Source organism: Neolamprologus brichardi, chromosome 18 (assembly GCF_056152115.1).
Source record: "Neolamprologus brichardi isolate AB-2024 chromosome 18, ASM5615211v1, whole genome shotgun sequence".
NCBI lineage: Eukaryota > Metazoa > Chordata > Actinopteri > Cichliformes > Cichlidae > Neolamprologus > Neolamprologus brichardi.
Genome location: NC_142121.1, coordinates 1,350,001 through 1,362,175, shown reverse-complemented (window position 1 = coordinate 1,362,175; position 12,175 = coordinate 1,350,001). Strand labels below are relative to the sequence as shown.

Below are 12,175 nucleotides of genomic sequence, written 5' to 3'. Positions count from 1 at the left end.
GAAGTTGTTAAAAAGAAAGCTTTTTTAAAAAGCATGACGTAGACAGCCCTACCGTCCTCGCCTCCTTCATCTTCGCTGCCTCCGCCTTCTTCCCTCAGGACTTTGCTGATCCTTCGAGACAGCGAGCTGAAGAAGCTGCTGACGGATGGCGTGCTCCTCTCGGCGACCGATTCTACCTTCCTGAGCGGCTCCCTGTTTTTGTCGTTGTCGGCGCCGGGCTCGGACATCGACCGGAGAAAGATCCTCTGCAGGGCGCCGGGCTCCCCGCTCCGTTTTTTCGGGTTTGGGAGGGTGCCGAACCTCGGCAGGCTGAGCAGTCGCCGGTGAGAAGGCTCCATGGTTTGTGCTTTGCCCTCGGGAGTGGACGTCCCGGCCGACCTCGGCGCCTGGCGAGCAGATGTCTCCCATTTGTATTTGTCCAATAGCTGCTCAGAAGCCGGTGGGGTGTTGGTTCTCCGCCAGGGCCTCCTGTAAAAGCGCCAGTGGTACAAGGTCCCCTGGATTAGACCCTCCCCGATCAAAGGGTGGGCGCCACTTCCACTCATCGTCTAGCACACGCAAGCTTCCTCCAGGCAGCAACGAGCAGATGGAGGCCCCCAAAATGGCCGTCACCGCTGGTTCGCCGACAGCTGTGCTGTGACACGGACACACGACCCCGGCGGGTCGGACGGATGAGGATTCGTCAGGTCGTCCTCATGTGCACGCCGAGCTGGAGCTGCCGTTCGCTCGCTTTCTGTGGGCTGACGTTCGTCTTCCTGGGAGGAAGTCAAGAGCCAGAGAAAGACCGAGGCCAGCCAATCAGGGCTGAGCAAAGGCAAAGCAGCAGACTGTGGTTTCCCCTACGAAGACTACAGCGTCGAGCATCAGCTTCTCCTTTTTCTGATCAGTTTCCTGGTTTGGTTCTTATTCAGCAGCAACGACAATGACGCGGAGCTCTCGTAATGAATCATATGGATGGATTTAGATCTGCAGACTCGCTGCAGTTTGCAAACAGCCTGAATTTTGCTCCAAAATAGGCGGGAAATCCCCCTTTCATACTTCCCACAGTGGCGATTTATGCACTTTGCGAGGGACCAGGATGGGTTGTAGTCTGTGGTGTAGGGTGGGCAGCTGGAAGTAGTAGGTGGATGGAAAGAAAAAGGGTTTCGGTAGCTGAAAGTAACCCACAGAGCGCCAAATTCAGTCAGTGATGTCCTCGAATATTTATAATACCTATTTCCATTTATTCTACTCGTAGGAGGCAAGATCTGTACGTTTACTGTCTATGAAAGTAACACAGGCCAGAATAAGATCTGGATGCGCTGATACAAAAACATTTACCCGGTATAGTTGGTTTAATTTAGTCAGTCTCTGTTTAATGGGTTAAATCTCTGAGCTCTCAGGCCTCCACACATGTTGTGAGCCCCTAAATATTCATGAGGACTGAAGAATGTCCCCCCGCCCCCCCCGAGGCCTCTGTGACCAGAGAGGAAACAGGAGCAGCGTCCCACAGAGAGCAGGGAGAAGCTCTGAGGACACTTTATTCAAGCCCCGCTGATAGAGGAGCTTTGAAGCAGCAGAAGCGAGATAGAAAAATCCCCGCAGCTCCCTCCGCGAGTTTCATAACATGGAAATGAGGTTTGTTGTCGTTGTTGTTCAGGCTGCAGGTTATGTGTGAGTTCAGTCGTCCACGTGGAGCTGGAGGTTCACCTGCAGCAGGCCAAACATCAGGATACAACCTGAGGGCGAGCTCAGGCTGTAAACAACCCCGAATATATATCATCACACACTTTGTGACAGGAAAAAAACAACAAATATCAACCAGCTGTTCAACAAGCTCCTCCCCCCAGTGGCCCATGAATGGCTCATGAACCACCTATGGCAGGTTCTGGTCAGAGTGACCAATCAGGTCACAGGAACAGGAACCATCCCTGTCTGTGATGCGTAGACCTACTGCAGCCCAACGCGGAGGAGGAGGAGTCTGTGGGACCCGCAACAACGACCTCACCAACCCGCCGGTCGGCTTGGTCTCATAAAAGTCGTTTGTCCCTGATCGTGGACACAAACTGACCTGTTTTTATGAGACGGTCAGTGCGGCTTTGTAACAGGAAGTACACTTCCTGTGCAGAGGTTTTGGCGAGCACGCAGTACCAAGAAAACGGAGCTTTGGGAGAAGTTTTAACTTAATTTAAACCCAAAAAGTCTCAAATAGTTTTTAATGATTATTACTAACATATTTTAATAATCCAAACATTTTCAAAATAATACAAAATAAATAGAAACTTCTGACACATTTAAGAATCAAAACGTGGTCTCTGACACGACCCCAACATCTCCAACCTCTGAGGATATTCATTTTGTGTAACTGGGTACAAACAGACCGGACGGATGAACGACCACGATCAGAGTCCCTGACTGAGACGGCGTTACAGAAAACAGCTGAGCTCCTGCAGGATTTAAACATGATGGCGTCAGGAAAAAGGATCAAACTCTCTCCAACTCTCAGATCAACCTTCTTCTTCTTGGGACTTTAAAGGCACGCCGCCCTGGCTGACCCACATATCAGCCCTGATTGGATAATGAAGCGACACTGCATGTAGGTCAGAGTTAAGACTCGGGGAGGTTAAGAGGACTCAGAGGGAGGCGAGTCCTCCTCGAGCCAGCGGAGACTGACCGAGTGTGAGGCCAGAGGTCAACATCGGGACGAGCGGTTCCTCTTCCACGCCAGTTTAAACACATGTTCACGCCAAGTCTAAGCTGTAAACACTTCCTTTAGAAATGTAAAAATGAGAGACCGGGCGCTGCTACAGCTCACCTGACTGATCAGGCGAACGAAGGCTATCGTGTCCACCCGAGGTCGTTTCCTGCGTTTCATTCCTTCATACTTGTCCCTGCTTTCCGAGCTACACTGTGCTGTCCAAAAAAGGACAAATGCAAAAAATAAATCTTACAAGTAATGAAAGCTCCTCTTAAGAGGCTGTGGACAGATTTCTATGAATGGATTCAGGATAAACTTCCAATACGATCGACAGAAACCGGCTCGCTAACGTCAAACATCATAAATACCTCAAACATTACAAATCTAAATTACAATTTCCAGGTGTGGACCGACAGTTCAGAAGCCACACATGCTTTAAGTCCTTCGTTTCATCTGAAAAGTCGCCCAAAAGCCATCAAGCAGCAAAGAAAACATCAAGGCTCGGGCAGGTCTCGTTTTTACCTGCAATCAGACACCAGCCTGATTCTAACAGCTCACTCTGACTGAACCGGACTGATGCTTCTCCCCAATTTCCTGAGTTTAAAGGCCAAACAGGAAGTCTTACAAACATTTATGCTCCTCCAGAGAAAGGAAACAAAACAGGAAGAGAGGAGACAAACAGGAAGTCAGGTGGAAGCCAGCAGTGACACGGAAGACGTGGATTAAAACGTCTCTGGTGAGTGTTGTGGTTTAATTCACAGTCTTATTGCATTAAAATGAATCGGTGTTATGCAAACTTCTGCACACAATCAGAGTGGATCAGAAGCACAAACTGATCCGTGATCGATTGTCAGATTCAGCGACAGAAACCTCTCTGACTGCAGACTCAGCTCAGCCTTAGTTCGACTGCTCACCTTCTCTCATTCTTCATTAATGTGTCTGCATTCATTCAAAAAGTGATGCAGAAATCTTCCACATGTTTACACATAAAACTGCTGCAACATGAGCAGAACAGGCTGCAGGACTGACCCGGGCAACAGCTTAAAGTTGCTGCTGCCATTCATCAGGCACCACTTTGTTCACTTTTCATCTCCGTCCTGCAGGAAGCCAGGAGAAGAGCTGGCAGCGGCCTCCAGCTAAAAATAACTCGCAGCCATAAAGAGAGCTGTAAATCAGCAGCTGATAGCACCAAAGCCACTCAGAGCTCAGGAATCCAGGCTGGAGTCTCAGCTGGAGGCCGGCGGGCTGGCCCTCGACGGTCTGAGGACGGAGCACGCTTCCAGAAAACAGGAAGTTCAAGATCAGCGGCTGGATGTGAGGAGACTCCAAAAATATCATCTGAAAGGAGCCGAAGCAGCTCCAGATTTTAGCCTGTGACAGCAGCGGCACGGTAGATCAACGCAGCGGTCTGTGACACCACCACACGACACCTCCCATCATTCACACACACTTCAGATTAGCTAAAAGGGGCCCATCCAACAATTTACAAAGTTCATTTGGAGAAATCAATCAAAGGATTCTTCCAGGAGCATAAAAGCATCTGATGGATAAACTACTTATTTCCAAATTAACCGACCCCGAGGCAATAAAGTCAACTTCTACTCCGAGTTTGAAGCCTAAACAGAGCTGAACATATCTGCGTTAGAGCCTCGTGAAGCCTACGACAAACAGGCTGATCATAACAATCACGTAACGAGAGCCTGAAACGAGCCGGCCGACGTTCTCGAGGTCAAGTTAACTTTGAGCGGGCTTAATCGCCCAAACACTCAGGTGTTGATTTAAACTACAAATAAGGTGTCTGATTGGTTGTTTGGCGGTGTGAGCGTCCTCCTCAGCGTTTGGTGCTCAGACGATTGACTAATCCAATTTTCATCCACAACTCAGGCTTTAATCTGCAGCCGCTCTGACACAGTGATCCACTTCTGCTCTCTGCTCACAGCTTTCAGAGCAGCAGACGTCCTCTGAAGTAATCTGATTACTTCCTGCTGAATGCAGGAGCCTGCTATCATGTGACACATAAACAGGAAAGCTGGTTTCCCCTCGTTAACCTCTGAAAAGGGAAGAAAAATACGAAGCATCTGGAAAGTTCACCTGTCAAAGAGGCCACACCCCTATTTTTGTAAACTTTAAGCCCCAATACAATTTAACCAGGTGTGTTATAATTAGTTATAGTTATAATGAGGTAGATAAATTAGCTATAGAGACCAAAACTCCTGTGACTGACCCACTAAAACCCTTTAACTCACTGCAGCACACAGTCCACTGACAACAGCATCTTTTACCTCGAGGTTAAAAAAAAAAAATTGCTGGTTTACTTTGTGTGACTTTTGCATTTTTATTGGTCAGTTTAGATCCCGAACAAACAGTGAAAACATTCAGGTCCAAGACTACGAACCATAATCCTTCAAGGAGGCAGACAAACAGCTTGTGTGTTACGAGATGTAAAATCATAGATTTTGTGAATGGAGTCTGGTAGAGTGTAAGAGCTAAGAGAGGGTTTCTTTGTAAAGGTATAGGATGAACACTTTATTTCATTTGACATCTATAAATAACAGACACAAATCTTTTTATTCAGTTTCTTTCTCCTGAATCTAAAACAAACCCTAACAGCACTGGTTTCCCTTCACATCAGACAAATAAAAACACATCCAGCGCTGTGTGATTACGCCGAGTGCGTGTCGTCCCCGAGGATCCTCCGGTGCTTTTCCCACCCTGCCCTGAAATAGACAGCAGCTTTTTTTGGTGCAGAGAAGCAGGACTGCTCCTGTTTTGTTTCAGAGAGGAAATCCTGCCTCGCCGCCCCCATCCTGAAAACAGCCAGGCCTGTGAGGAACTTTCCATTTCCTGCTCCCATCAGCCTCCATTGTCCTGCAGACCACCGCTCAGACCTGAACCCATTCCCCGACACTGATGAACCACACCGCCACTCAGACACACAGGCTCCGGGCGGAGATTCCCTGAAGATCCGCGAAGATCAATCCGACTCTTAGAAAATACGTTTACACGCGTCTCAGTTTGAAGAGCAAACGACCACGTCTTCCATTCCTCCACGTCAAACATGAAGCACTTCAAACACACGCCAGTGGATCACATCCATCGTTCAGTCCTCACCAACTCATCATCAAACCGTCAGGCACGGACACGCCCACGCCAAGCGCTGAGGCGAGCCTTGCAGTTGGATCCCGCGTTTGGGATCCGGCTCTAAATCTTGTCCCGTCTGTTTACGCACACACACGAAAGATCCAGGATTTTATCAGCCATCACAGACGACACACACTCATACAGAAGATCGAGCTGTTCTCCGAGCTAACCGCTTATTTCCTGTAGGGCTGCCACGATTAGTTGACTATCAAAATCGTCGACGACTGATTTAATAGTCGACGTGTCGTTTGAAGCTTTGTAAGATCCCAAAAGACGCAGGAATAAGTAGTAGGATTTAAGAGTGTAATAACGGACTGAAACAGAAGATGGCAGCACTGCATGTACAAGGATGCCAGCTGCCGTTAAACCCCGAAGAAGAAGAAGCTGTGTCCCAGAATTCATAGCGCAGCCCAGCTCAGTTTCCAACAATGGCGGCAGCTAGTTAGTTTTAATATTACTCTTATTATTCTTTCTGGGTCACAAAATAAACGTTTAACATATTTTCAGGCGAGAATGTAGCTGTGTAAACCTCAAATATCTGCTCAGTTTATCAAGACACCACATATTTTCAAAAGCGCTCCGACGTTTTCGGAGACGTCTGTTAGCCACTAGCTCGATAGCTAGCCGGGGGCTAGGCTAACTAGAGCCGTGAGAACACCGGACTCCCGCAAATCGTTTTCAAACCCACCGCCGTCTTTCGCTACTCAGGTTAAACATGATATATAAGTCACTTAGATAACTTACAAATGTTATTGTTTGGCTTTTTTTAGTATTTTATTTGTTCCTGAGTAAATCGGTTTGGCTGAGATTAAAGTTATAGTTTTTACACAGCTGAATAAACGTCAAGCAGACAGCTGATTATCAGAAGTGTGAGATGCTCCAGAATTTACTCCGGTGTCCTGTTATATTTTAGATAGCAAGGAGTTTATTAACCTTCACAGAAACAATCTGCAAATGTCATTAAAATGTAATAAACTATCATCTTGTCTTTATTTTTAGTTAGCACATACCTTAAACACTTAAAGCTGTAAGCTAATGATAGTTATATAAGAGCAGATGCTGCTGGTGCAATAATCTATAGTTTTACGTCCATTGGATGATGATCTGATTAGTCGACTAATCGCAAAAATAATCGGTGACTAGTCGACTATCAAAATAATCGTTTGTGGCAGCTCTAATTTCCAGCCAGATTTCTCACGTGGTGCAACCAACCGAGTCTGTCCACAACCCTGAGACTGCTCACAGACTCCTTCGCCACTTTCTCTCCAGCTTCTTCCTGCTTATAAACGTTTCTTTGATTCGTGCAGACAGCTCCAGCTCAGAAGGAATCAGAAAATTAAAGTATTTCAATACGAGTTTGAAAAGCTGACAGAAACCATCATATTGTTAAATAATCAGCTGGTGTGGCTCTGTATCCGTGTTTTATTCCACTTCACATCTGAAGGAATCTGATCAAAGCTGAAAACAAAAACAACCCATCACCTTGTTTTTCTCAAACTTTGCTTGCATTTCAGTAAAACAACCACAGCTGATGTATCGGCTCGTCTTTCCTGCACATCTGTCCCATCAGTAAACCTTTTTTCTGGACGTAAACATCCTGTTTTCCAAGATAAGATCTACTATATTTATCCCAAAAGTTGGGAAAGCACCCACTCACGACAGCTTTACACTTTTTACAGAACAGACTCGGCCAAAGAAAACATCCGTTTCTGCTCGTTCCTCACGTGCAGCCTCAGAGCAACGTGACGTCCCGTCAGTCCCGCAGGAAGCTCAGGTGTGAATGGGCTCACCGACAGCAAACTCCCAGAATCCCCGTCCAATATGGAGGCTGAGAACCTCAGTGGGGTTTCAACATGACAGCAGGAGGAGGGAAACCTTCGGAGCGCGAGTCTGCTGTCCAGACACCTCCAACAGGTTTTCACGTTTCAGCTGCAGCCAATTTGAATTTCTTCATCGTTTCTTCTCCGGATGAATCCTCGGAGCGGCCTGACGATTAATCCGTGACGTCCTCGTGTTAACTCCTGACACTCTCAGCCGGTGGGCCGGAGGAGGAGGAGGCTCTGTCTGCGGTCAGCTTTAATAGGCTTACGTACAGCAGCCTTTCTCTGGATAATGCACTCTGTGGATGCTTTCAGAGAGACGCTGGATTCAAACAGCGGCAGCAGGAAGAGCTTCATCTGCAGTTTGATCAACGTCTCGCATCGATCGCTCTTTGGTCGCTTCATAGCGTCGTACGTCCATCAGGGCAGAACGTCCACCACAAATAAAGTTATTGAAACACAACGTAACACACAACATATAGGTCACATGATGTCATTAAAATGCTCCAAAAGCCTCCAACAGCACCAGGGGTGACAGCTCGGAGAGAGCTAGCAGCTACAGCCGCCTGTGTCGCCATCCACCTGTCGGTCAAAGAGGCCACACCCCCTAATAATGCTAACTTTAAACAGGCTTTTATTTCTGCTGTAAAGTTGCACATTTTAACACAGGCATCTGTGGGACAGACTCACAGCTGGAGCCTCCAGTGGACGTTAAGAGGAAGTGCAGGTTTTGGTGTTCTTTGATTACAAATTCCAGCACTAACCTCCTCCCGTCTCAGCAGCACAAACTCAACACAGCCTGCTCTGTAAACACACCGGCAAGGTGGAGGAGACCCCACCCTCTGATGTAACATGTGAATGCAGCAGAAAAACACAAACGACCCGCCGCTGCATTTTTCTGCAGTGAGGTGGACCTGAAGGCAGCACGGTGGCAGCCATTGTTGAATCTATTTGAGGAATGCGAGCCGCGGAGGGCAGCGAGGACCCGATGCCAGAGCCGGAGTCCTGCCCGGTGAGATCACCGGCACAAACTGGCTGCTGACATCACACCCTGCCAACAGCGGGAGGGTGGAGGAGGTGGAGGAGGAAGAGCAAACATCCTGATGCAGCCTCGCAGCTGCAGATAGCAGCGCTGCATTCAGGCCTGTGAGCTATAATCACACGTCTGTGATCAGTGATGGATCGTAACAGCCTCCAACGCTCCACCCTGTCGGTTCACAGGACGTCACCATCACCTCAGCCTCACTCGTCCACTTTATTCCCAGTTTGGGATGAGTTCATGGAGCGCCGGAGCCTTTAGGACTAAAGTGACAAACACGACTTTATTCTTACATTAACATCAAGAAACTCGATTTGAGACTGAATGAATTAAGTTTAAACTTTATAACTGGGACCATTAAGGTGATTAAAGGTAGTCAGACTATTCTTCAGTGTTTCACTCTGTGGTGGTTTCAACACTTTGAACTGGTTTTTTAGTTTTGCACCTTATTATCATTAATTTGTGCATCTTTCTGGTAGTTCTTGACTTTGTTTTTTGTGGCTTTCTTTGCTTACATCCCTTTGTGATCATTTTGTTCCATTTCTACCGTCATGTTGTGGGATTTAGAGTCGTGTTTCATTGTTTGGTGGCCAGTTTGAGCCTCTTTGTGGTTGTTTGTGTTTAAGAAATGACTTTCCACGTGTTCGTGGTCATTTGGAGACTCTTTCCAGTTACTTTATGTCTCATTCTGAACTTCTTTGAATTTAATTTCGTTATTTTGAGTGTTTTGCATAGGTGTGACTCTTGACTTTCCATTCTGAATCTAAAAGGAGATTTGAAAGGAGAAAACACTAAAATTCACCCTCTGATGTCACATTAAGCAACATGATCCATTCTCTTCTGCTCATCCTTATCAGCGTCGGGTCAAAGCTCAGAGCAGCTACTCAGACGCCCATTTCTCCCATGTTTTCAGGATCCTTTGAAGGCATCAACCTGAGGCTAAATCACCTGCAGGCCGTGTCCCTCAGGTGAGTTTAAATAAACACAGAAGAGTTTCTGTAATTCACTGCAGCCATCAGTGATTACTCAGTGCATCCTCAGTCCTCGCCAACGCCGCCGCCGCCATGTGACCGCCTGTCCTGGAAAACTGTTTGGTCTCACAGAGCTCTGAAGCTTTTATTTTAGGAAGTGAAGCAGCAGCAGTCCTGCAGGGAAACATGAGCCAGCAGCTGCAGCACCGGCCTCTCGTGTGAAGTCCGAGCAGAAAAACTGAGTCATGTTACCGTTTTCTGCCTCACAGGACGCCGCTGTGACTCAGAGCCCCACACGGCCCCGTGTGACTGCGAATAAGACGTCTCCTTACAGTTTCAGTGACCTCTGACCTTTCTGTCAGCTTCTCGTTCGCTACACACTGGAAGATGAAAACTCGTGGCTGTATTCATGTGGCTTTATTGTGGGTGTCTGAGGTTTGTTCGCTTTATAACAGTAACATCAGCGACTGTGAATAAAACTCAACACTGTCAGCTTTCAGGACGAACGCCACTGTTTACACTTTCTCATCACTTTACGTCTCAGTCTAAAGATCTGGACACTTTAGACTCTAGTTTCCGTCATGTATTGATTATTATGAGATTATTAAGCGTTTCTGAAGTTATCTAACATCTTTATTGGTTCATCTTGCGTCTCTTTTTGGTCACTTAGGACTTGTTTTTGTTTTTTGTGGTGAACACTCTTGTTTTGTGGCATTTATATGGTTACTTTGAATGTTTTGGGACGTTTTTGTGGTTTTGAGCTGCTTCCTGAAGACATGCAGGACTGTGTGACCCTAATCTAATCTGAGAGGTTCCCGACTACCAAATGACCCGATTCAGATTACTGAGGTTAGCTGTTTTGGAGTGCAGATTAAGAACAGTGTTGTTGCTTTATTTTGACAAACTAAACTCAGTGAGACCTTTTCTGCTTCCTGTAAGTCTGTTTCAGGAGGTCTGAGCTTTAAACCCTCAACTTTCAGAGAACAAGAAAGTTTTAAGGGATTATTACGAGTGTAAGGGAACCAGAGCAGTTTAAGAGTCTGGAGTCTAAGAGTCGAAACCTCACGGAGCTGCAGCTCCCGGTCCCCCCGGTGGCCTCCATGACCTCGGCCTGGGCTCTAGGCGGATACCTGGCTATCCGAAAGGTGGCCGGTGCCCTCTCTACCTGCTGACCCCGGTCCCGAGACCCGCCCGGCCGCCGGGTCTCGGTCCTGCCCCCCCCAGTGTGTTTTTCTTACCGTAGACCCGGAGCCAGCCCTGCTGCTGTGACACAGCGTCCCCCAGGATCCGGTCCACCAGCGGATCCAGGAGGCTCAGCCCGCCGCGCAGAGAATCCACGTCGCCTGGAAGCGAGTCCGTCTCCATGTCCGAAAGGAGAGAAAAAAACTTGCTGTGGCTTCAAGTGTCCCTCCACAAGTGTGAGCCAGTCCCGGAGCGGCGAGTCCAAGTGTCCACGCGCGGAGAGGAAGCGGGAAAAGTGTCGTGAGGATCCGTTACGGGACAGTTTGGTCGCTTTCACCGCCCAGCTGCTCCCTGTTAGCCGTTAGCTCGGGTCCGGCTGCCCGGCTGGCTCTCCCTCATTGTTCCGCTTCTCGGCGTAGCTGAAGGGGCAAACTTCCTCCAAACCAGCGTCCAGGTGAGGCCGGGAGCCCCCTACCTCTGTCCCCGAGAAAAGTCCACACAGAGGCAGCCGTTAGGTCCGCGAAAGCCGCTGGAAGACACCGAGAGTCACGCGGTGGTCTCTGTGCCTCCGGCGGGCTGCCCCTCTCTGCCGCTGCCGCTGCTCACAGTCCACCGCACGGGGACGGGCACGAGCCTGACCGGGCGCGCTCCTGCCAGGAGAGTCAGGAGCGCGCAGGGACGTCTGGCTGACGGGATGTTTCCCTGAACCTGACCACGTGACACGAGTCAGTATTACCAGGTTCTAATGAGCCCGGAGGATCTTCTGCATCCGCACCGAGGTCCGGCTCGGCCTCAGCCCACAGACACGCAGCGTGACGACACAAAAGACCGCGTAGGTGGTGCAAAGTAACCCCACAGACACGCAAACGACCGAAAACACCCGAAAAGAAACCCAACCCGACTGTAAGCTGTAATAAACATCCACAAAAACACTCACATTACAAACACGCACACAACAAGTGACAAGATGACCTGCAAAACAAGTCCAGTGACCCACAGTTCAAAGAGACTGTGGCAGGAATAAGGCACGGCGGGTCCAGGGATCAGTGTTTTCGGACATTTTATTCACGACACCACACACCACACACACCCGAGTCCCCGTGTTTTAACGTGGCGGGCGTGATGCCGTGCAGGTGCGTCCGCCCTCCCTGCACGCCACCGCAGACCACGCCCCACCACAGAGACAAAGACTCAAAACAAAAGGACATTTATTCAATAACTTTAAAAATGACACCAAACTAACAAACAAGCCCGAAACTAGTCCAGAGAGCCCGGGTGATCAAAAAAGGGCCTCAAAACAGATCCACGAGATCAGAAAGACACGTAAATACGAGGAAAACATAGA

The 12,175-nt window shown here is 48.4% G+C and overlaps 1 protein-coding gene across 4 annotated transcripts in view; it reads right to left on the bottom strand.

The window, feature by feature from the left end:
- The window catches only part of rasal2 (RAS protein activator like 2), a 62,529-nt gene extending 51,061 nt beyond the window's left edge, over window positions 1–11,468 (bottom strand). For 3 of the 4 annotated variants that reach the window (XM_087831837.1, XM_087831836.1, XM_087831838.1), the window contains exon 1: window positions 10,887–11,468. In XM_087831837.1, the coding sequence (XP_087687963.1) occupies window positions 10,887–11,013 (127 nt within the window). In that variant the 5' untranslated portion in view covers window positions 11,014–11,468. Of the gene's footprint in view, window positions 1–52; window positions 646–10,886 lie in introns of those variants that run through there. The other variant, XM_087831842.1, reaches the window with a different exon arrangement.
- Between the last annotated feature and the right edge of the window lie 707 nt (window positions 11,469–12,175).